The sequence below is a fragment of the Budorcas taxicolor genome, chromosome 6, assembly GCF_023091745.1.
Source record: "Budorcas taxicolor isolate Tak-1 chromosome 6, Takin1.1, whole genome shotgun sequence".
Lineage (NCBI taxonomy): Eukaryota > Metazoa > Chordata > Mammalia > Artiodactyla > Bovidae > Budorcas > Budorcas taxicolor.
The window spans coordinates 67319815-67345394 of record NC_068915.1 but is presented as its reverse complement, the minus strand read 5'-3'; the positions used below and the strand labels follow the sequence as shown (position 1 = coordinate 67345394).

General features: G+C 41.1%; 1 protein-coding gene and 1 non-coding gene across 2 annotated transcripts in view; one reads left to right on the top strand and one right to left on the bottom strand.

Annotated features, from left to right (window-relative positions):
- Nucleotides 1-755: 755 nt before the first annotated feature.
- Nucleotides 756-828, bottom strand: TRNAW-CCA (transfer RNA tryptophan (anticodon CCA)). Its single transcript has one exon. It is a non-coding gene; the product is annotated as a tRNA-Trp (tRNA).
- Nucleotides 829-8922: 8094 nt separating this feature from the next.
- TEC (tec protein tyrosine kinase) overlaps nucleotides 8923-25580 on the top strand; it is a 141941-nt gene continuing 125283 nt past the window's right edge. Inside the window, exon 1 of the mRNA XM_052641863.1 lies at nucleotides 8923-9027. Coding sequence (XP_052497823.1) covers nucleotides 8923-9027 — 105 coding nt within the window. The remainder of the gene's footprint in view (nucleotides 9028-25580) is intronic.

The following is a 25580-nucleotide window of genomic DNA, read 5'->3' as shown; positions in this document are numbered from 1 at the left end:
ATTCGTTCCTTAGGAGGCTTTTAATTTTCATTTTTGATCACCCCTCCCCCTACAGAGGGTGCCATTGTCTTAACTTATTTAGATTGCAAGGCGATCAAACCAGCCAGTCCTAAAAGAAATCAACTCTGAATATTCACTGCAAGGACTGATGCTGAAGCTCCAATACTTTGGCCACCTGATCCGAAGAGCCAACTCACTGGAAAAGACCCTGATGCTGGGAAAGATTAAGGGCAGGAGGAGAAGGGGACGACAGAGGATGGGATGGTTAGATGGGATCACTGACTCAGTGGACATGAGTTTGAGCAAACTCTGGGAGATAGTGAAGGACAGGAAGCTTGGCATGCTGCAGTCCACGGGGTTGGAAAGAATCGGACATGACTGAGAGACTGAACAACAACAATTTAGCATTTTCAGATTCCATGGTATAAATCAGGGTGGATCTTGGCTTCCCTTCACCCCACCAAAGTATTTTTACTATTGTCTCTTTTCTCATTCTCTCCATCCTTGTGGGTTTGTCCCTCAATTGTCATTTTATTGGACTCTCAGGCGGGAGAGAAAGCAGGTTTGTTTACTCTGCTCTTAGTGCCTGAAGTGTAGCTTTCTTAACCACCCCTGCCAAGGGACTAGTGTGGTTTAGCCACGGCAGTGTGCTGCCATTTTTCCTACCTTTATCCAGACTAAGCATTTTTTTTTATTTTTAATTTAACTTAATTTATTTACTTTTTGGGTGCACCATGTGGCATGTGGGATCCTAGTTCCCTGGCCAGGGATCAAACCTGGGCCGCTTGCATTGGAAGCACGAAGTCCTAACCACTGGACCACCAGAGAAGTCCCAATAAACATTTTCTAACCACTCTGGGTATATTTTCTCACCCAGCCCAGTTTAGGCCCCTCATTCCTTCTTATATCACTCTAAGGATCCCCTACCAGTTGATTCCAGTGGTCACAGGAAGCAAAACCCCTAGCTTGAGTAGAGTATAGCTTACTGGTCATAGAGCCCTGGTTCCTGCTTCTCAAATTGGCTTTGTCTAGGAGGACTCATTATGTCACCTTGTCCTCTGAGTGTTACACCTTTCAGTGAAGCTCAGCCTCTATAAGTCTAATGTTTTAAGCTGCAAGGTAGGGCTGGTGTCATTGGTGATCATGTGGTTTCCAGTGGAAATTATCATATGTCCTTCTGGAGGCATTTATCACATAGTTGCCTTACCAACAGCAACATCCTCTCTTCCCGTTTCAGAGTTCACACCTTTTCTTGGAATGGGCACCAAGTTCCTGTTTCTGGCTTGGATGAGCAGGGATGACGGACTTACCCTGCTCCTCACAGATGATCACAACTTTTCCAACCCTGTTTAACCAGCTGAGACATTCTTCAGGCTCCCTTAATGCAGTGTGATCTTACAGCTTTCTATCTCAGTAGCTTGACAACACCAACATGATTTTCTGGTTACGCATAGAGGAGTGATGCAAGAGTTAGCTTCCACTGAAGTTGGAAGAGTGTTGATCACACACCACCTTATCTGTGTAGAAAGAGCAAAGCTCTATACCCTCATGAAGGTGGCTATGCATTGGGAATCCAGAAAAACCAGTGCTGCCAGTTGCTACAGTGGAGCAGATACAGCAGTCATTCTGAAGGATGACAGCAAAGGATAGGATGGTTAAGAAACACTCAGCTAGAACTCACTAGGTACCATTGTGAACAAAAGCTTGGCCAAGGGGAATACCTTCGGTGCTCATTCTTCCCTCTGTATTTCCACAGATATCCTTCCCTTTTTCTAAACAGAACCTTTGAAGACATTGCAACATCTTTTTCCAAGTAGCATACCTTTTCTTTAATGTGCTGAGTAATTCATATAAGTTCTTTTTGTCCTCTTAGCTGAAATGTGAACTCTCCCAGGTTAAGAGCACATGTCTAATGAATACTAGATCATTGTATCAGATGAATTTTCCAAATAATTGTCAACACTTGACAGTTAAAACACACACACACACACACACACACACACACACACACACGTTATAATTATCCAAGTTGTATCCGATAGTCTGTATTCACTAAATTCTTTTTTAATCTATTATATTTTTATTTTTTTAAACTTTTTATTTTATATCACGGTATAGCTGATTGACAAACAATATTGTATATTCACTAATTCTTGATTATACTTTCACTTCTCTTTGGCTGAATAGACTGAAGCCGTACAGTATTCAGTTTAAGTATTCCCAAGTATAGTGAAGAGGAACTAAAAAGCCTCTTGATGAAAGTGAAAGAGGAGAGTGAAAAAGTTGGCTTAAAGCTCAACATTCAGAAAACAAAGATCATGGCATGTGGTCCCATCACTTCATGGGAAATAGATGGGGAAACAGTGGAAACAGTGTCAGATTTTATTTTTTTGGCTCCAAAATCACTGCAGATGGTGACTGCAGCCATGAAATTAAAAGACGCTTACTCCTTGGAAGAAAAGTTATGACCAACCTAGATAGCATATTGAAAAGCAGAGACATTACTTTGCCAACAAAGGTCTGTCTAGTCAAGGCTGTGGTTTTTCTAATAGTCATGTATGGATGTGAGAGTTGGACTGTGAAGAAAGCTGAGTGCCGAAGAATTGATGCTTTTGAACTGTGGTGTTGGAGAAGACTCTTGAGAGTCCCTTGGACTGCAAGGAGATCCAACCAGTCCATTCTGAAGGAGATCAGCCCTGGCTGTTCTTTGGAAGGACTGATGCTAAAGCTGAATCTCCAGTACTTTGGTCACTTCAGGCGAAGAGTTGACTCATTGGAAAAGACTCTGATGCTGGGAGGGATTGGGGGCAGGAGGAAGAGGGGACAACAGAGGATGAGATGGCTGGATGGCATTACCGACTCAATGGACGTGAGTTTGAGTGAACTCTGGGAGTTGGTGATGGACAGAGAGGCCTGGTGTGCTGCAATTATGGGGTCGCAAAGAGTCGTACACGACTGAGTGACTGAACTGAAGTGAACCCCTAAGTTAAATTGTGTTTTTCTTTCCTACATAGTAGTGATTTCAGTGTTTATTATTCTGCAAATACAATTTAAGCATGCAGTAGAGTTAGTTTTTACCATTGGGATTATTTTTGTTTCACAGAAGGCAGTTGGCTTTCTATTTTATTTTCCTGCCTTGAGTAATAAAAATGCTTGATCCTTTAAGCATGCAGAGAAAAAGAAAACAATTTAACTGAGTTTTGAGTGCTGTTCGATATGTAAGTTTTAGGTATGAATACTTTTATTTTTTAAAAATGATATTCAGCTTATTTTTCACAAATTTAAGCCAGTTACAGAAGCAGTGCATTAAAGAATTCTTGTTCATAGATTCTGGAATCATAGCTGAGGTTTTTGAGGCTCAGCTGGTGACACATCCAGCTTTCCTCTCCCAGACCAAGGATGGAACTCTGCCTGCCACTAGCATTCCCCAGCTCTCAGTGTGCTTTCTGGACTCTCCCTGCCATCATTAAAAAGAAGTCATTTTATAGAATTTTATATAGTCATTGTTAAAAAATTGTGGACAGTACTGAAGCTTGCAAAAAAGAGATTTAAAATAACCCCCAAACTGTTCCAGAGAAAATCTTGGTAAACTCCCCTCTCCGTCATCTTTATCATCATTTGACTTTCTACAAATCTTTAGCAGCTTTCTAGAAAATAATTAACTGAGGGAGCATTGTGTGCAACCATTTATGTAACTCTGAATTCTATAATCTTTACATATATAACACATATATAGATACATTAACACACACACGTGTGTGTGTGTATATATATATATACTTTATAAGATTATACTTAGACATGCTCTTCTTTGGGTAACAGTGTTCAAAATAGGCATCTTCTTATAGGAATAATGATCATTTTTAATAGCCTGGTGACAGTCTGTCTTGTTAATATGCAATGATATTTTTGAACCACTCCCCAATTGTTGGACATATTTTTTGTTTGTTTGTCTTTAAGTAAATAGTGTTGCTTTATCTTTTTCCCATTTGGGAATTGTTTTCTCAGGAAATATTTTTCAAAATACCACTCTGGGATTAAAGGATTTCTAGTTTCCATTAATCATTGTCAGCAGGTACATAATAATAATTTATAAAAGCTCACTGGCTATATAAAGTTTCCATTACCTCTTTTTTGACCTTTTGGATCCACAGTATCTCTTTTAGGTGAAGACATAAGGTTTATCTGGAGTTCTTGAGGCCATGCCATGTACCCAGTTGTAGGTCAGATAGTAAAGCTGGAGTAGCCTGACAGGTTTATTTGGGGAGACTGTGTTCTTGTTGATAAATGTCTACAGCCTCTTTTTATTTTGTTGGATATCTGATAGGAAAAGTTTCCAGGGATCAGTAACAAAATGTGGAGGGGTTGTAATGAGATCTGTGAAACTAAATTTGTCTTTAGTACCTGGTCTAAGGTTCATGGGAGTGGGGAAGGCATTATATGTTCAGTAGGGAATTATGACTCTCCCACCCATTTCCCCATTACTGGACTGCATGAGGAAGTAGGAGGGGCAGGGCAACCAGTAACAGGAGAGAATTTTGTAGTAATGCAGTTTCTTGATAAAGAACTGGAGCAGAGTGAATTCCTATTCAGATCCCTACCCCCACAGCCCCCAATCTCTCAGTCTGATGTTTAAAGCCTAGGCTAGATTTCTAAGTTAGCCATTATGTGGTATTGTGTTCCCAAGCCTCGGGTTTTCCATCTATTAAACAAAGCATAATGACACCTAATTAACAGTCCACTTCAGAAAGATTCATGGCCTAATGCTTGTAAAAGACTTTGAGCTTTTCCCAGAGTGTTTTATATACATTCATGAGTAATGAGATGGCCTGCTCTATTTAGCAAAGGACTTCTAAGTTATGAGTTTCCCAGGTGGCACTAGTGATAAAGAACCTACCTGCTAATGCAGAAGATGTAAGAGACATGGGTTCGATCCCTGGGTTGGAAAGATTCCCCTGGAGGAGGGCATGACAACCTACTCCAGTATTCGTGCCTAGAGAATCCCATGGACAGGAGCCTGGCAGGCTACAGTCCTTAGGGTCGCAAAGGGTCAGAGATGACCAAAGCAACTTAACACATGTATATTATGCCCATTTTACAGATGAAAAAAGTGAGCCTCATAGAGGATAATGCCTTGTTGAGAATCAGACAATAAATTTAATGTGGTGTCTGTGGAATTTTTCTTGGTCTTTGTGGAAGAACTGACTCATTTGAAAAGACCCTGATGCTGGGAAAGACTGAAGGTGGGAGGAGAAGGGGACAACAGAGGATGAGATGGTTCAATGGCATCACTGACTCAATGGACATGAATCTGAGTAAACTCCAGGAGTTGGTGATTGACAGGGAGGCCTGGCGAGCTGCAGTCCATGGGGTTGCAAGGAGTCGGACACTATTGAGCGAGAACTGAACTGAACTTGTGGAACGAGTAGAATTTAAAACAAATTCTGCAGAAGTGTATGTGTTGGGAAAGTGGATTTTACAGTTTTTAAGCAGATATAACCTTTTGCTGGGATAGGCTACTCCTTTGTGAAGAGGAATCATGTTTGACAAATTCTCTAGAGTTCTTGAGGAACATTGCATAGTTATGGAAGCTAGGGATAAATTGTGAAAAGACTCCACACAAAGGCTATTAAATAAATTTAGTCAGTGGGAGGCTGGGAGAAATATTTTTAGAAGTCAGGAATAGGGAGGGGACTGGAAGATAGAACAGAGGTTAAGCATAGATGGACATGTCTCAGATTACAAATGTGAGTAAGTTAGTTTATTTATTACTATTTCTAAAGTAAACATGTAGAAGAGGGAGTATACAGTGTAAGCTCCCAAGTTTACAGTCAACCTGAACCTTTTGGGATGTAAGAAGCCAAATTGCTGGTCTCAAGCTCATACAAAATGTCAGGGAAGTAGTAAAGAAAGCATTTAGGTAAAATGAATCCATCTGTACATACAAATGTTCTAGTTTACTCAAGAATGAGATTCAGATATTACTGTCAACTGAAGACATTGATTCACTGTAGGATTTAGAACAAAAAAGCTAGCTACATCTTAGCTGTTGTTACATATAATTCAGAAATGCTACCTTACCGGTTTTCATGATCCTTAAGCATGTAAGATTGTTCATCAATGTACCTTAAAAACACAGTGGACTTAGAAAAAAGCAAATATATTAATCGGCAGCATAGAGGATTGAGTAAATAATTCTGTCCAGTTCTTTGGTCTTGAAAGATAAATGCTGAGGAGACACGTGGACATGGTGTATCCTCTTAAGCCATGGCAACCCAAGCTCTGTTGTACAGGAAGATCTTTCATTTGCACCTTCTTTATTTCCAAATAATGCTCCAGTGGCCCCCTTGTAGTTAACTGAGCATGTAAGATGTGCCAGACTCCATGCTTAGTTCTTTACATTGGATTATCTCATTTAACCCTCCCAACAATCCCTATAAAGTGGGCAAGATAATTTTTGCCATTTTTATAGATGAAGAGCCTGAAGGAGACTCAGGGAAATTTGGTTATGTGGTAGAGCCAGAGTTCAGAACAATACAGTCTGACTCCAGTGTACTCTGCAAGCTCTCTGAGCTACACGTACTGAGCTACCTGCTTGCCTGCTCGCTCTGTTATTTTCCTTCCTGGTCAACAGAGTTGGACAACCTGGAAGAAAACATAGAGGTCTGCTTCAAACAAAACTAAAAGCAACCAGTTCCCCTGAGTATCATTCCAAGCCCCTCGCACTATAGGTCCTAAGATGTCTTCACAGCAGCACTGATGAATAAAAATATTTTGGGACTTCCCTGGTGGTCCAGTGGCTAAGACTCCATGCTCCCAATGCAAGGGGCCTGGGTTTGATACCTGGTCGGGGAAGTAGATCCCACATGCCACAACTGAAGATCCTGCATGCTCAACTAAGACCCATGCAGCCAAATAAATAAATACATATTTTAAAAAAGAAATATTCTGTGTGCCAGACATGTAATTTAGGTTTCTAGTTGCCACATTAAAAAAGCAAAACACAACAAGTGAAATTAATTTTAATAGTATATTTTGGGTAACTCAGTACATAAAAAATATTTTACCATATAATCATATAAAAGTTATTAATATGATACTAGAAACAACTCAGGAGCTTACTATGAGCAATACAGTATAATACAATGCAATGCAATTCAATAGAATATCTTATGCAGTACAGTGAATAAAGTAAAATGTAGTCCTACCAAACAAAGTTAGGAACCATATTTTACACCACTTCAGTTTTAAATTTTAAATTAAAATTAATTGAAGTGAAATTAAAAAATTAGTCCTCAGTTGTAATAGCCACATATCAAATGCTTAATTGCTGTTTGTGGTGAGTGTCTACCATATTAAATGGAGCAGCCCCATAGCAAAAGTTACTCTGTCTCCAAAGGCCTGGGGACTCCAGATTCTCTATCCCCACCCTATTCCTTGACCCCTTCCAGTCCCCATGTCATCTTCCCTGCCTATACCCAGGGCTACCATGTACAGTTGTGCAGGTTATTCACTGCAAAACTCTGGGATGTCATTCAGGTGGACGATTTGGTAGCTGTGTTTACTATGAGGATGGAAGTGAAGTGTCTAAATGAAGAGACATAATTTCCTAATTCATGCAAAGGCATTTTTTGGGGAGGGGGCAGTGGTTGCAGTCCTTTTATACCTTCTTAGCATTCCAGCAGTCGGGCCTGACATTCTTCTCTTGTATGCTCAGGACTTCCAGTGTTCACAGCCTATGGCTAAAAGTAAGGAAGCAGCTTCAGTCACCCTCTCCTCTCCTCCAAATCATGTCACAAACCCATAGTCATTTTTCATGGTAATTTACCTTGGAGCCATGTGTCTCACTCATCACTGTATCCTCAGTGGCTGTCACATAGTATATAGGTGCTGAACAGATTCACTGATTTGAATTGTCATCTCAGAGTTCATTCAGGGCCCCTGTATTGTAGCCTGAGTTGCCCTTAATGAATCTGGACCTGAGGCTGATTTATCCGAGTTTGCTGACCTGGCTCTCTCTCTCACCAAGTCACAACTCACCCTTCATGTGGTGCCCTTGTTCTGAATAGTAATTGTCATGATTTTTTTTTATTACTGATAATAGCTACCATTTATTGATCCCTGTTCATCAAGCATTATGCTTAGCAGTTTATGTGCATTATTTCATTTAATCTTTTCAAACATCTCTAGAAGGTAGGTACTGTTTTATAAGCAGGAAACTGAGGCACTGAGAAATTAAGTAATTTACTTGAGGTCACACAGGTGGCTCAGTGATAAAGAATTCGCCTGCAATGCAGAAGACACAGGAGATGCAGGTTCAATCACTGGGTCGAAGATCCTCTGGAGGAGGAAATGGCAACCCTCTCCACTATTCTTGCCTGAAAAATCTCATGGACAGAGAAGCCTGGTGGGATATAGTCATGGGGCCCCAAAGAGTCAGACACAGTTGAGCGGCTGAACATACATACATATGCAGCTAATCAGTGTCAAAGCTGAAATTTAAAACCAGCTCTGTCTAACTTCAAAGCCCTTCTAATGGTTTAAGTGACAAAACTGGGCTTCTCTTTTGGTATCTGGGGCCTGACTGACAAGTCACTACACTGTCTTTGCCCAGACTTCCTTCCTTTGGGGAACTTTCTATTCACAGTCCATGTAGTTTGGGTGGGGTTGACACCAATGCCAAGGATGGTCATGTGACTCAGCTTTGGCCAATCTGAGAAGTGCCTCCTGACCTGGCCAGGTGATTGGTCAGATGTGGGCACATGACCTAGACTCACTCAGCCTCTTTTTCTGGTTCACTTTAAGAGAGGAGGCCTTTTTTTCCCTCTGGGATTTTTAGGCTGCTGGAGTAATGTAACCTAGCACTTCCGGTGGCCATCTTTCCACTACATGGAGGCAGCTGTTTGAAGGAGGAGGGAATGAATGAGGCTGACGTGCAGAGAGAAGTACCAAGTGGTGGTGAGAGCACAGCAGCATTTGAACCCCAGCATTCAGATGTGCCTGAATCTTCCAGGAATTCTTGGTTATGTGAGCGAATACATTCCTTTTTGCTGTTGTTGTGTGTCCAAATCTAGTTGTTTGGAATTGAAAATGCTAACTAATAGACAGTCTTTTCAGAAGATATTTTTGTTGTGGATTTCCTGTTGCCATTCTTGGTCTGCCAACTGGATGTATTCACTACTTCTTGGGCCTGGGTGCCTCCTGTGGTCTGCTCTGTGCTTGGAGGTCTTTGATCCCTGTAGACCCTGTACATATTCAGCTTGTTTCTTCCCTTATTCCACACCCAGTCCCTCCCTGGTACTCCCCTCAATCCACTACCCCCGTGGCACAGCCCACACAGGGAGATGTCAGTTGCGCCATGAGTGGAATATTAGGGAAATCGGATCTTTGTAGACGTTAGAACAATTACTCATCAACCTGCGTTTGAATGTTGATCAAAGATTGCTGAATGCTTAACTCGCCTGGCCCCTGACACTCTCTGGGATCTCAGCCAGTTTAGGCCAGAGCGTTACCTCTTATCCCTAGTTTCCTTGGCTCCCAGCCTTTCTGATCAGCTACCTTCTTATGTACTCTCAACTCCCCTGTGATTCTGAGCTTCCAGCCTTCTACTGGCTTCCTGCCCACGTCTTTCCGGTGGCCCTCTGAGGGCATTGTTCCGTGGTGAATCAGCATTCCCACAGCCCAGCCGCCTCACAGAGTGAGAACGCTCCCTTCTCTGCAGCTCACTCTTCTGTAGCCTTCTCCTGGCTTCCCTCTGTTCCTTCCGGGACATGCAAAAGCCTTTCTCCTTTAGCCTTCAAGCCATTCATGCAAACACCCTTCTGATTTCTCCTTTTGTCACCGACCCATGGTCATGCTGCTTGTTAGACTCACTTGGTTCATGGGTCTCTCTCCCAACTCTGCCGTCTCTGCATTCATATGTACAACTAGCTTTATATATCTGTGATAAGTTGCCCAGTTGCCTTGAGGTACTTAAAGGGAGTAGCTAATTGTGACCAGAGTGGTATATCAGGGACACTCCATGAAAGAGATTACCTGTGATCAGGACCTTAACAAATGGGCCGGATTTCAACAGGTGCTCTTCTAGGCAGAGAGAACTCAAACAAAGGCACGGGGAAGTGAAGACATCTATGTCTTTGAGCTCTTGGAAACAGATGGTAGGTGGGAAGAGGGAACCCAGGTAGAATTTGACATGATGATATGTAGTTAAGATTAAGGAATAACCCAAAAGAGGATCCAGTGTGGAGAATGCAAGCGACGGACCAGCCTTTATAATTAAAGGGAGAAGTACTTTGAAGTTTTCAGGCATAGGATGATAGTACAGATTATAAGATAAAAACCTGTTAGGTTGATTATAAAAGGAGAAGAGTTGTAATTAAAGCAGTTGAAGGAAGTTCATAGTAAGACTAAGGATGTAGTGGGGGGGGCGGTAAAAGAAAAGGTGGGAGAATTTGTGGAGCAAACTGGTTGTGAGGGTGCAGGGAGCAGGCAGAGAAACCAGCAGGACATCTGCTTCTTAGGAGATGAGAGAGATCAAGGTCCTGCTTGGTGATGGGTGATTTAGAGGTGCAGGATTTGGTGTGAAACAACCATGTACTAGATGTGAGTCAAAGTACAATTGGCCTTTTAATTATCTTATATATTAAGAGTAAAATTTTTATATCATGATGATTAAAATGACTTAAATTATGTAAGCTTGGGAATTCCTTGGCAATCTAGTGGTTAGGACTCCATACTTTCACTGCTGGGACCTGGGTTCAGTCCCTGGTCAGGGAACTAAAATCCTGCAAGCCGCACCGCATGGCCAAAAAAAAAAAAAAAAAAATTGTGTTAAGATGTTTCTCAAACTGTTCTGTAGAATACTACAACTCTGGGAGATGTTAATCAGGTTCAAGGGAAACAGAATGAGTTCTATGATCAAATAAGATTGGAAAGTATTCTGTATGATTCACAGAGCCTATTCATGTCTTAAGAGCTTCTGCGAAATACATGCAGGGAACCAGTTTGACATTGATTAACCCTGATTTCCCTAAATATATTTGTCTATTTCAGCAAGCATGTAGTCAACACACACTGTAACAGTATTATCTGGCCACTGTGCTGGCCACTGGTCAGTAAGAGAATAAAATCAGCCCATGTGCCTGCCCTTGTGAGAGTGTGGACTGGTATCCTCTGACAAGTTCTTGGTGTTCTGGGACAGTTTGGGAAGCTTTAAGGTGTGTAGACATTCTTGTTTGTGCTCTGGAATAGAGTGGAGTGATTTTTAAAGCAATGCATATTTATTTATTTGGTTGCGTCAGGTCTTAGTTGTGGCACTCAGAATCCTCAGTCTTTCTTGTGGCATGTGGGACTTGCGGAGCATTTGAATGCTGTTAGTTGCAGGGGGTGGGATCTAGTTCCCTAACCCGGGTTTGAGGCTTGGAGTCTTGGCCACTGGACCGCCCCCCCCCCCCGCCTCCCCCCGCCCCGAGCAGCGTGCTTATCTCCCTTCCTGTCTCTCTGCCTCCGTGTCTCTGTGTTACGCCAATATCTCTACTTTTCGCATACTTTTTCCTGCCGCTTCTGCCTTGGAGATGGACAGAGCTGATGACAAGCTAATTTTCAGTTCTGGGAAGTTGGTGACTTGCCCAGGGTAACCCAGCTAGTTAGTGGTAGAGCCAGAGCCCAGTTCTTCAGACTCTAGGTCCTATACAGATTCCATTCTTGGTGAGAAGGGACAATATGGAATGCCTGAATATTGCAAAAAAAAAAAAAAACAGGTTGAATGAGATACTATGGATTATGCCAATTTAATCATTATCAGGGCTGATTTAGATATCACCACCACCACCACCACCATCATCATCACTAATGTTGAGTAATTACTATGATCTGTGTTCTGCGCTAAGCACTTTACATATATTTAATTTTTACAACAACTCTGTAAAGTAGTAATTATTACCCCATTTTATAGATGGGGAGGCCAACTCAGAAAAGTGAGTGATATATCCATGTTTATACAGCTAGGAAGCAACAAAGCCAGGCTTCCATTCTAGGCTGTTTTCAGAGTCCACATACTTAACTTCATCTTCTATTAGGTGAATTTTTTTCTCTGCTTCTAAAATTCCTTCTCAGAATCAGTCTGTCTTTTCTCCCTTGCCATTTCAGCTTGCCAAGCCCATTCTCTTTGTGAAAAACTTGATTTCAGAAAGGATCTGATCTTTTATTTATTCCATGTCAGGTAACATTCATCAAGTATTTAATGGGTGCTTACTATGTGAAGGTAATCCAAGTCTATGCCCCAACCAATAACGCTGAAGAAGCTGAAGTTGAACGGTTCTATGAAGACCTACAAGACCTTTTAGAACTAATACTCAAAAAAGATGTCCTTTTCATTATAGGGGACTGGAATGCAAAAGTAGGCAGTCAAGAAACACCTGGAATAACAGGCAAATTTGGCCTTGGAATGCGGAATGAAGCAGGGCAAAGGCTGATAGAGTTTTGCTAAGAGAACTCACTGGTCATAGCAAACACCCTCTTCCAACAATACAAGAGAAGACTCTATGCAGGGATATCACTAGATGGTCAACACCGAAATCAGATTGATTATATTCTTTGCAGCCAAAGATGGAGAAGCTCTATACAGTCAACAAAAACAAGATCAGGAGCTGACTGTGGCTCAGATCATGAACTCCTTATTACCAAATTCAGACTTAAATTGAAGAAAGTAGGGAAAACCGCTAGACCATTCAGGTATGACCTAAATCAAATCCCTTATGATTATACAGTGGAAGTGAGAAATATATTTAAGGGCCTAGATCTGATAGATAGAGTGCCTGATGAACTAGGGAATGAGGTTCATGACATTGTACAGGAGACAGGGATCAAGACCATCCTCATGGAAAAGAAATGCAAAAAAGCACAATGGCTGTCTGGGGAGGCCTTACAAATAGCTGTGAAAAGAAGAGAGGCAAAAAGCAAAGGAGAAAAGGAAAGATATAAGCATCTGAATGCAGAGTTCCAAAGAATAGCAAGAAGAGATAAGCAAGCCTTCTTCAGCGATCAGTGCAAAGAAATAGAGGAAAATAACACAATGGGAAAGACTAGAGATCTCTTCAAGAAAATTACAGATACCAAGGGAACATTTCATGCAAAGATGGGCACAATAAAGGACAGAAATGGTATGGACCTAACAGAAGCAGAAGATATTAAGAGGTGGCAAGAATACACAGAAGAACCGTACAAAAAAGATCTTCATGACCAAGATAATCACAATGGTGTGATCACTCATCTAGAGCCAGACATCCTGGAATGTGAAGTCAAGTGGGCCTTAGAAAGCATCACTATGAACAAAGCTAGTGGAGGTGATGGAATTCCAGTTGAGCTATTGCAAATCCTGAAAGATGATGCTGTGAAAGTGCTGCACTCAATATGCCAGCAAATTTGGAAAACTCAGCAGTGGCCACAGGACTGGAAAAGGTGCGTTTTCATTCCAATTCCAAAGAAAGGCAATGCCAAAGAATGCTCAAACTACCACACAATTGCACTCATCTCACGTGCTAGTAAAGTAATGCTCAAAATTCTCCAAGCCAGGCTTCAGCAATACATGAACCGTGAACTTCCTGATGTTCAAGCTGATTTTAGAAAAGGCAGAGGAACCAGAGATCAAATTGCCAACATCTGTTGGATCATGGAAAAACCTGGAGAGTTCTAGAAAAACATCTATTTCTGCTTTGTTGACTATGCAAAAGCCTTTGACTGTGTGGATCACAATAAACTGTGGAAAATTCTGAAAGAGATGGAAATACCAGACCACCTGACCTGCCTGTTGAGAAATCTGTATGCAGGTCAGGAAGCAACAGTTAGAACTGGACATGGAACAACAGACTGGTTCCAAATAGGAAAAGGAGTATGTCAAGGCTGTATATTGTCACCCTTCTTATTTAACTTCTATGCAGAGTACATCATGAGAAATGCTGTACTGGAAGAAATACAAGCTGGAATCAAGATTGCCGGGAGAAATATCAATAACGTCAGATATGCAGATGACACCACGCTTATGGCAGAAAGTGAAGAGGAGCTCAAAATCCTCTTGATGAAAGTGAAAGAGGAGAGTGAAAAAGTTGGCTTAAAGCTCAATATTCAGAAAACGAATATCATGGCATCTGGTCCCATCACTTCATGGGAAATAGATGGGAAAACAGTGGAAACAGTGACAGACTTTATTTTTTTTGGCTCCAAAATCAGTGCAGATGGTGACTGCAGCCATGAAATTAAAAGACGCTTACTCCTTGGAAAGAAAGTTATGACCAACCTAGATAGCATATTCAAAAGCAGAGACATCACTTTGCTGACTAAGGTCCATCTAGTCAAGGCTATGGTTTTTCCAGTAGTCATGTATGGATGTGAGAGTTGGACTGTGAAGAAGGCTGACCGCTGAAAAATTGATGCTTTTGAACTGTGGTATTGGAGAAGACTCCTGAGAGTCCCTTGGACTGCAAGGGGATCCAACCAGTCCATTCTGAAGGAGATCAACCCTGGGATTTCTTTGGAAGGAATGATGCTAAAGCTGAAGCTCCAGTACTTTGGCCACCTGATGTGAAGAGTTGACTCATTGGAAAAGACTCTGATGCTGGGATGGATTGGGGGCAGGAGGAGAAGGGGACAACAGAGGATGAGATGGCTGGATGGCATCACTGACTCGATGGATGCGACTCTGAGTGAACTCCGGGAGATGGTGATAGACAGGGAGGCCTGGCGTGCTGCGATGTATGGGATTGCAAAGAGTCAGACACGACTGAGCGACTGAACTGAACTGTACTACTATGTGAAGGAACTGTTTTAGGAGCTGAGGATCCAGTGGTGATCACACAGACTGGGTTCCTGCTTATGCAGAAGTTAGAGTCAGTGTGGAGGTCACATGATTAAAAACAAATAACAGAAATCCTGCATAGTAATAAGTATGATGCAGAGAATTTAAATCCTTATTTTAATTTAATCAGAGTGACTGATTAGTTTAGATTGTGTAGTCAAGGGAAGGAGGGTTTCTGTGGTGGTTCAGCAGTAAAGAATCTGCCTGCCAATGCAGGAGACACAAGTTCCATCCCTGGGTCAGGAAGATCCCCTGGAGGAGGGCATGGCAAGCCACTCCAGTATTCTTGTCTGGAGAATTCCATGGACAGAGGAGCCACAGTCCTTGGGGTTGCAAAGAGTCAGACATGACTTAGTGACTAAACAACAAAAGCAACGATCAAGGAAAGGTCTTTTGGTGAAAGTGACATATAGGTTGAATTTGAGTTACAAGATGTTATTGGTTCAAGAGTGAGCAAGAGAGAGCAGGTGGAATGATTTTCTAGATAGAGGTAACATGATTTGCAAAGACTGCCTGCCCCCCCAACATGCCATGGATTTGCTGTGTGTGAAGGACAGGAAGAAGGCTGTTGTGGGTTGACACATAGTGGGCCAGGGAGAGAGTGGTACTGGATGAGGTTGGACAAGTAGGTGGTGTCCTAAATTAAGAGATTTTTAGTCTGAGTTCAGGATATCCATTAGAGGGTTTAAGCAGGACTGAGGACATAAGCTGATTTATGTTTTTAAAAGTTTGTGTTGACTGAGACTTCCCTGGTGGATAAGAAGCCACCTACTGAAGCAGGGGACACGGGTTTAATCCCTAGTCTGGGAAGAGTGCCCGTGCCTTGGAGCAGCTAAGCCAGTGTGCCACAACTTCTGAGCCTGCGCTCTAGGGCTCACGAGGCACAACTAGTGAGCACGTGTGCCTAGAGCCCATGCTCTGCAACGAGAGAAGCCATGGGAATGAGAAGGCTGAACACCACAACAAAGAGTCGCCCCCTACTCTCTGCCACTAGAAGAAGACTGTGTGCAGCAACGAAGACCCAGTGCAACCAGAAAAAAAAGTTTGTGTTGATTGATGAATAGAGAAAGGATTGTAAGAAGATGAGGAAGGAAGTAGTGAGACCTAACAGGAGGATATTGCAATAGTCCTGACAAGGGATGATGGTATCTATATCAGTTATTGCCACAGTAATGCTGTGTGACAGATATCCCCTTAAACTTAGTGACATACACAAAAAAGGATTATTTTTGCTCGGTCAATGGAATGGTTGGGTAATTCTGCTCTCCTGGGCCAGGCTCAGCTGATCCTGACTGAGCTTGTGCATGTCTGTGATCAGCTGTGGGTCAGGTAGGCAACTCTGCCATATTACCTGGTTTCCCTGATATGTTTGGGAGGGCCAGCTGGTTGTTGACTGTCTAGGATGGCCTCAACTCAGATGGCTGGGACAACTCTGGTCTCCTCTGTGTGGTGGTGTTACATGACTCTATTCTTATTCTCAGGCTGGCCCAGTCCTAGTCTCATGGTCATAATAAAGAAGCAAGAAAGGAAGTAGAAATGGGCAGGCAGATTTTTAAGCTTTAGCTTGTGTTCAGTTTGCTACTGTCACATGGGTCAAGGCAGGTTACCTGAGTACATCAACAGCTAGTATGAGGGGCATTGCCAAAGAGCAGCTATACAGAGAGGTATGAAAAGATTCAGAGAGGCATTAAAATCGGAGCCATTAGTGCAATCAGTCTGTTGCACTAAAGGGAAAAAGTATGAAGTGGAGTCTTGAATATTCATAGGATATTAGAATATTTTGGGGCCTGGTGGCTCCGTGGGAAAGAGTCCGCCTGCAATGCAGGAGACGTGGGTTCGATCCCTGTTTTGGGAAGATCCCCGGGAGAAGGGAATGGCTACCACTCCAGGATTCTCACCTAGAGAATTCCATGAACAGAAGAGCTTGGCATGCTGCAGTCCATGGGGTTACAAAGAGCTGGACACGACTGAGCGACTGACACTTCCACTTCCACAGTCAAAAGAACATGCTGATGGATTAGAGTTGAGGTATGAAAGAGAGGAATGAATCAATGATAGCTCTTAGATTTTTGGCTGAGCAGCTGGGGAGATGGTGAGGCCATTTATTCAGACATCAAAGACTAGATAAAGAGCAAATTTGGGGGGCCCATATAGCACTCCATTGTAGCCATGTTACATTTGAGATACTTGCTAGATATTTAAGTAAAGATATCAAGATTGCAGTTGGATATATAAATCTGAGGTTCTTGGCAACAGGGCTAAAGATGGAGATGTCAGGTTTATTACCACACAGATGGTCTGTCAAGCTGTGGAACTGGATGAGGGTGCCTCCGAGGAGGATTCATAGATGAAGAAGCAAAACAAGCCCAGGACAGAGCGCTGGTGCACACCAGTGTTTAGAAGTAAAGGAGGAAAACAGAGGTCAGCAAAGGAGACTGAGAAGGTTCAGCCTCTAAGACTGGAGAAAAATCAAGGAGACTTTGGTGTCACAGAGAACCAACAGAAGCGAAGCATTTCAAGGAGAGAATGGTCAGCTGTGTTAACACTGTTAGGGTGTCCGGGGAGAGAGACAAGAACTGGAAAGTGACCACTGGTTCTGGCAACAAGGCTGTTCTTGGTGATCTTGACACATGCAGTCTTAGTGGCCTGATGAGACAGAAGCACACCTGGAGCAGTTTGAGGCCAGCACATGAGTTGAGGAGCAGGGATAGCAACCCTAATCCTGTCTTTCAAGAGCTTTTGCTGTAAAGGGACTCAGGTGATACGGTAGTTGGAGGTGACTATGGGTCAAGGCAGAGGCTTATTTTGGGGAATGTATGTGATGCTGCTGTACCAAAGGGGATGATCCAGTAAAGAGACATCAGGTGCACCAAAGAAGGGAAAGCTACAGGCCACAGATGTTGGAGATGGCAGGAGAGGATGGGATTGAGAATTTAGAATAATTAGTGTGTTACCTTCTTCAGGGGTATTTGGGTACTCTGTTTCATTTCTAATTTTGGAATGAAATATTTACCATTGAAGTGAATCGTTTCAGCCACCGGCCAGGGTAAGGATGGATATAAGTTCTGCTGTAACACTGGGCAGAGGGAATGCCTCTGTATTAGGCTCATTCAGCTATCATTGGAGAGACTTCTTTGGAAGTATTCTATTTCTGTAGGTGGTGCTCAGTGTTTCTTTTTTCTTTTTTTACTTATTTTTATTTTTTGGCTGTGTTGCCTGACATGTGGGATCTTAGTTTGCCAACCAGGGATTGCACATCTCCCCCTGCAGTGGAAGCATGGAGTCTTAACCACTGGACTGCCAGGGAAACCTTCCATGTTTCCTATAATGATAGAAAAACTGATAAATTCAGTTTCTTAGATTTTTGATATGGGTAGCAAGTGTGACACTTCTTGAGCAAAGTTAGGAAGGGAATGTGAATGACAGTGTCTAGATTCTTAAAACAGTATGACTTGATGTTTTGATCAGTTCAGTAGATTGCAGACCAGGTATGTATTCTGTAATTCCAGCTGGGAGATGAAAATTGCCTTTTATGCTTTTTAAGATAAAGTAACTTCAAATTTACCTTTTGAACCGTGGTATTGGAGAAGACTCTTGAGAGTCCCTTGGACTGCAAGGAGATCCAACCAGTCCATCCTAAAGGAGATCAGTCCTGGGTGTTCATTGGAAGGACTGATGTTGAAGCTGAAACTCCAATCCTTTGGCCACCTCATGTGAAGAGCTGACTCATTTGAAAAGACGCTGATGCTGGGAAAGATTGAGGAGGGGAGGAGAAGGGGACAACAGAGGATGAGATGGCTGGATGGCATCACCAACTCAATGGACATGAGTTTGGGCAAACTCCAGAAGTTGGTAATGGACAGGGAGGCCTGGTGTGCTGCGGTTCAGGGGGTTGCAGAGTCGGACATGACTGAGCAACTGAACTGAACTTAAACTTGAAACTATGATATAAAGCAAATATGTTAAATGAATGGTAATTTAAAATGTATTTTGTAGAAGTTCATGTGTGCATTTGGTGATATTTAAGCAACTGTTTTCACCAGCCTTCCTGGAATCTGTGCTCTGTGTGTGGTGGGTGAGGATGGTGGTATGAAAAAAATGTAGTACCCTGTCTTACAGTATCTTCACAGTCTTCAAAGATTTTTGTTCAGTTGCTGTGAATCTGTTTTCCTATTTCACTCATTTAAAATATTAGTGTTTACTTGTGCAGTTTATATTGTGAACTGAGAACCACATCTGCCACCACTCTGCTTTTTACTGCTTTCTGATTTGGTGGAAATAATACTGAAAAAGACATCTGCTAGGGTCTTAGTAATTCTTATATATAGCGGTCTGTTAGTTCAAAGGACTGTTAGTTCAAAGTTAGAAATATTAGGAAGTCAAGAAGCAAGACGTAAATCAGATGAAGTCAGAATCTCAAAATGTAAATGCTTCTAGTGTGAAGCTGTGGCTCTTTGGAATTGTTGGTGTTTTCTATTACCTTAGATCTTTCAGGAGGGTGTATCTGAAAATACTTAGCCTTCAAAAATTTTTACAGCAAATATATTATTATTTTATTAATGTAATATTTACATTTCTTTCACATGTTGGAGAGTAAGTCTGAATTTCATTTAACTATTATTGAAAATGAGCTTAAGAGTGTTTATCAGATATCGCTCAAGGATTGTATCTATTTACCTAATTCTGTACTCTACTCTTCTTTCTTTTTTTTGGCCATGCTTTGTGGCTTGTGGGATGTTAGTTCTGCCACCAGGGATTGAACCCAAACTGCTGAGTCCCAACCACTGGACCACCAGGGAATTCCCATCTACTCTTGTTTCTTGACTCAACAAGAAAGTAACCTGTCTAGCTTAGCTCAAGGAGAAATGTTTTATAAGGCTTTATTTACTTAGCTATTGCTGCTGCTGCTGCTGCTGCTAAGTCACTTTAGTCGTGTCCGACTCTGTGCATAGACGGCAGCCTACCAGGCTCCTCTGTCCATGGGATTTTCCAGGCAAGAGTACTGGAGTGGGGTGCCATTGCCTTCTCCACTTAGCTATTACGAAGTGTTGATATAAGAAATAGCCAAGTGAGGAATGTTTTTATAATTTCTGCCCAAACTTCTATTCAAGATGTATCATGTAGTATCTTTTGTTGTCCTTTATGACCCCATAAACTAGTTTGTCCTTAGAATTTAATGACAGGGAACGTTTTCCTTTTGATCAGTTGGTGTGTCTCTTATGATAAAACATTTCCTATCCTGTGAAGCATTATGTTATCCCTTCCCTGGGTTTTGAGAAGCTCTAAATTTATTGCTCTGGTTATCATTGTGTAGTAGCATTGTAGCCTATGTGCACTAAACTTTGGGGAATTAAATCCTATGGGTTAACAAAGGAAAGCAACAACATTTTTTTTTTAAAGCTTGGACCATTTAAAAAAATTTAATTTTTATTCTATCTTGGAGTATATTTGATTTACAGTTTCATGTTGATTTCAGGTATACAGCACAGTGACTCAGTTATACATATACATATGTGTATGTGTAACATGTATGTGTATATATATACATATATATATTCGTTTTCAAATTCTTCTCCCTTATAGATTATTACAGAATGTTGAGTAGCATTCTCTGTGCCATATCAATGTCCTTATTGATTATCTATTTTATATAAACTATTATATACGTTAATCCCAAACTCCTAATTTATCCCTCCCCGACACCCTTCCCCTTTGGTAACCATAAGTTTGTCTTCTGTGTCTGTGAGTCTGTTTCTGTTTTGTAGATAAGATCATTTGTATCATCTTTCTAGATTTCACATATAAGTGAAATCATATGATATTTGTCTTTGTCTGAATTACTCCACTAAGTACGTTAATCTCTAGGTCCATCCATGTTGCTGCAAATGGCGTCATTTCTTTCCTTTTTATGACCGAGTAATATTCCATTGTATAAGTGTGCCACATCGTCTTTATCCGTTCCTCTGTCGATGACCATTTAGGTTGCTTCCGTATCCTAGCTATTGTAAATAGCACTGCAGTGAACATTGAGGTGCATGTATATTTTCGAATTATGTTTTTTTCTAGATATATGCCAACAAGTGGAATTGCTGGGCCATATGGTAGCTCTCTTTTTAGAGAAACAACAATTTAAAGAATGTGGGTGCTTCCATTCACCTTTCCACTCCAGAAGCATATGCTCCAGAGGGTATGTGCTTTGGGAGATGTGGGAACCTCCTGCTTCCTTGTCTGTCTTAGTCTGTCAAGGTTTTTCCATGAGCATCTCACAGTGCTGAATGTGATTTTGGTGGTTAGAGGTAAGTTTTTCATACAAACTATCTCTTGAGTTCAAGTTAAGTACTTTGTCTGGTACCAAACAAAACAACCAAAATCCTGTTTTTCTCTGCCAGATTATTAGATTGTTTGCAAAGTGGTCTCCATAATTCCTCTCCCTCCTCCACTTTGAAGATCACCTCCCATTCTGAATCTGGGCTTGGTCATAGACTTGCTTTGGCCAATGAGATAATAGCTAAGGTAAATCATTCAGAGACCTAAAGTGTGTTGCATATTGGGGCTTGCTCTCTCTTATTGCTCTTGGAACCTTGAGAACTACATGTATCAGCTTAAGCTGTCCGGTTGAAGAGGTCACATGGAAGGGACCTGAGGTGTCCTGGCTGATAGCCTGCAAGTGCTCAAAATGTGAGTGAGGCCATTCTGGACATCGAGATCAGAATTGTTCCCCTGACAGAATCAGGAGGAAGAATACATTTTAATTGCTTTTATGTTCCTAATTACGGAATGGGGTTTATTTTGCTGGTGATTTTTCTCATCAAGAGCTAATGGATACAACTTTCAATGCTGGTGGACATTTCTGCTAATGCTGTGTTGGACTTATCTGGAGACAGTGTGGCCGTGTCTTCTATGGAACATTCAATGCTAATTTTGATTATATTCAGTTTCTGTTGTATGAGCTGATGTGAGAACCAACTTCCGTATAAATTTTGCTTGGTTTCACTCTGTTTTATTCCTTCCTTTTGGTTTCTGATTTCTCCTTTTACTTTTGATTCTCATCTGTATGTTATTTACATGTTGTACATTTATATTTTTCTTGAATTTTTTTATTGAGAATAAATTCAGGTAACCACCATTTGAACCAATTTGAAGAGTACAATCCTGTGGTTTTTAATATATTTACAATGTTATATAACCACCACCACCATCTAATTCCAGAAGATTCTTATCATTTAAAAAAATCCCTGTACACACCCACCCTACCCCATTCTCTCTTCATTTCATCCAAACGATAGTCTACTTTCTTTTTCTATGGGTTTGCCTGTTCTGGACATTTCACATAAATGGTGTTCTGGTCATTTCACATAAATGGAATCAATAAAACATGTGGCCTTTCGTGCTTGGCTTCTTTTACTTAGTATAATATTTTCAAGTTCATTTGTGTTGCACTATGAATCAGCACCTCATTGTTTTTTCTGGTGGAATAACACTCAGTTGTATGGGTTTATATATATCTCCATACATCAGTGAATGGACATTTGGGTTGTTTCCACTTTTTGGCTATTATGACTAATACCTCTATGCGCAGTAGTTTATAAGCCTCTTTGTGAATATATGTTTTCAATTCTCTTGGGTATGTACTTAAGAGTGGAAGTGCTGGGTCATAGCTTAACTCTATGTTTAACTTTTGAGGAACTACCAAACTGTTTTTCACATTGGCTGTATCACTTTACATTCCTACTAACAATGGATGAGGGTTACCGTTTCTCCATATTCTTGTCAATCCTTATTTTCCTTTTTTTGGATTATAACGAGCCTAGTATGTGTATAGTAGGACTCCTTGTGCTTTTGATTTATGTATTCCTAAAAGCAAGAGAGTTCCAGAAAAACATCTGCTTTATTGACTATGCAAAGCCTTTGACTGTGTGGATCACAATAAACTGTGTAAAATTCTTCAAGAGATGGGAATACCAGACCACCTGACCTGCCTCTTGAGAAATCTATATATAGGTCAGGAAGCAATAGTTAGAACCAGACATGGAACAACAGACTGGTTCCAAATAGGAAAAGGAGTATGTCAAGGCTGTATATTGTCACCCTGCTTATTTAACTTGATGCAGAGTGCATCATGAGATACACTAGGCTGGATGAAACACAAGCTGGAATCAAGATTTCCAGGAGAAATATCAATAACCAGATATGCAGATGACACCACCCTTATGGCAAAAAGCGAAGAACTAAAGAGCCTCTTGATGAAAGTGAAAGAGGAGAGTGAAAAAGTTGGCTTAAAACTCAACATTCAGAAAATGAAGATCATGGCATTCAGTCCCATCACTTCATGGCAGATAGATAGGGAAACAGTGGAAACAGGGTCGGACTTTATTTTCTTGGGCTCCAAAATCAGTGCAGATGGTGACTGCAGCCATGAAATTAAAAGACACCTGCTCCTTGGAAGAAAAGTTATGACCAACCTAGACAGCATATTAAAAAGCAGAGACATTACTTTGCCAACTAAAGTCTGTCTAGTCAAAGCTATGGTTTTTCCAGTAGTCATGTATGGATGTGAGAGTTGGACTGTAAAGAAAGCTGAGCACTGAAGAACTGAAGCTTTTGAACTGTGGTGTTGGAGAAGACTCTTGAAAGTCCCTTGGACTGCAAGGAGATCCAACCAGTCCATCCTAAATGAAATCAGTCTTGAGTATTCATTGGAAGGACTGATGCTGAATCTGAAACTCCAATACTTTGGCCACCTGATGCGAAGAACTAGCTTATTTGAAAAGACCCTGATGCTGGGAAAGATTGAAGGTGGGAAGAAAAGGGGACGACAGAGGGTGAGATGGTTGGATGGCATCACCAACTCAGTGGACATGAGTTTGAGTAAACTCTTGGAGTTGGTAATGGACAGGGAGGTGTGCTGTGCTGCAGTCCAGGGGTCGCAAAGAATCGGACACGACTGAGCGACTGGACTGAACTGAAAAGCTAGTGATGTTGAGCATTTTTTCAAGTGTTTATTAGCCTTTTGACATCTTTGGGAAAATGTCTACTTAAGTCCTTTACCGTTAATTTAGAAAAAAATTATTCAGTTGTGTTATATTTTCTGGATACTAGACTCTTATTGGTGCCTCAGCTGGTAAAGAATCTGCCTTCTATGCAGGAGACCTGGGTTCGATCCCTGGTTTGGGAAGATGCCCTGGAGAAGGGAACGGTACCCACTCCAGTATTTGGCCTGGATAATTTCACAGACTGTATAGTCCATGGGTGGCAAAGAGTTGGACACAACTGAGTGACTTTCACTTCTCTTCAGACTCTTATTGGGTATGTCATTTGTGAATCCTTTCTCCCATATGTGGGTTGTCTTTTTACTTCCTTTGTAGTGTCCCTAGACATACAGAAGTTTTTGAGTTGAAGTCCAGTTTCTCTCTTTCGTCACTTGTGCTCTTCTTGAAGTTGTGTTTAAAAAACCATTGTGTGAACTAAAATCATACTGCTATGTTTCCTTCTGAGAGTTTTTGTAATTTTAGTTTTTACATTGTCTTTGATCCATTTAGAAATCATTTTTGTTTTTGGTGTGAAGTAGGGATCCAAATTCACTTATATCTAGTTGTCTCAGAACCATTTGTTGCAAAGACTACTCTTTCCTTGTGGAATAGTCTTGGCATGCTCATCAAAAATCAATTAACCATTGATGTATGGGGTTTCTTTCTGGACTCCCAGCTTTATACTGTTGATCTGTACATCTGTTTTTATATAATATTACACTGTTTGAATTCCTGTAATACTTAGTGAAAGTGAAAGTGTTAGTTGCTCAGTTGTGTCTGAGTCTGCAACCACGTGGACTGTAGCCCACCAGTTTCCTCTGTCCATGGAATTCTCCAGGTGAGAGTACTGGAGTAGGTTGCCATTCCCTTTGAAATTGGGACTATGAGACCACCGACCTTTTGTTTTTCAAGATTAAATGGCTATTCAGCATTACTGTGTTAGTTTTAGTATTAGCTTGTCCATTTTTGCAAAACAAAAAAAAGGCAATTGGAATTTTGATACAGATTATGTTGAATCTGTAGAATCATTTGATAATGAGTACCATTTTAGCAATATTAAGAATTTCAGTCCTTGAGCATGGACATCTTTCCCTTTATTTTGGTCTTAAATTTCTTTTAATAGCATTTTGTAGTTTCCAGTGCATAAGCCTTACACATCTTTGGTTAAATTCTGTCCATGTTTCTTTTTCTTTTTTTTTCTTTTTTGATGGAGTCATATGGCTTGTGGCTCTTAGGTTCCTGACCAGGGATGGAACCTGGGCCCTTGGCAGTGAAAGCATGGAGTCCTAACCACTGGGCCTCCAGGAAATTCCCATGTTCATGTAGTTTTTAAAATTTTACTTTATTGAAGTATAATTGATTTACAATGTTATGTTAATTTCTTCTATACAGCAGAGTGATTCAGTTATACATGCATATATATATATATTCTTCTTCATATCCTTTCCATTGTGGCTTATTACAGGATATTGAATATAGTTCTCTGTGCTATGCACTAGGACCTTGTTGTTTATCCATTCTATATATAATAGTTTGCATCTGCTAATCCCAAACTCCCAATACCTCCCTCCCTCCACACCACTCCCCTTTGTCTGTCACAAGTCTGTTCTCTATTTCTGTTTCTGTTTCACAGATAAGTTCACTTGTATCATATTTTAGATTCCACATATAAGTGGTAATCATGTTATCTGTCTTTCTGA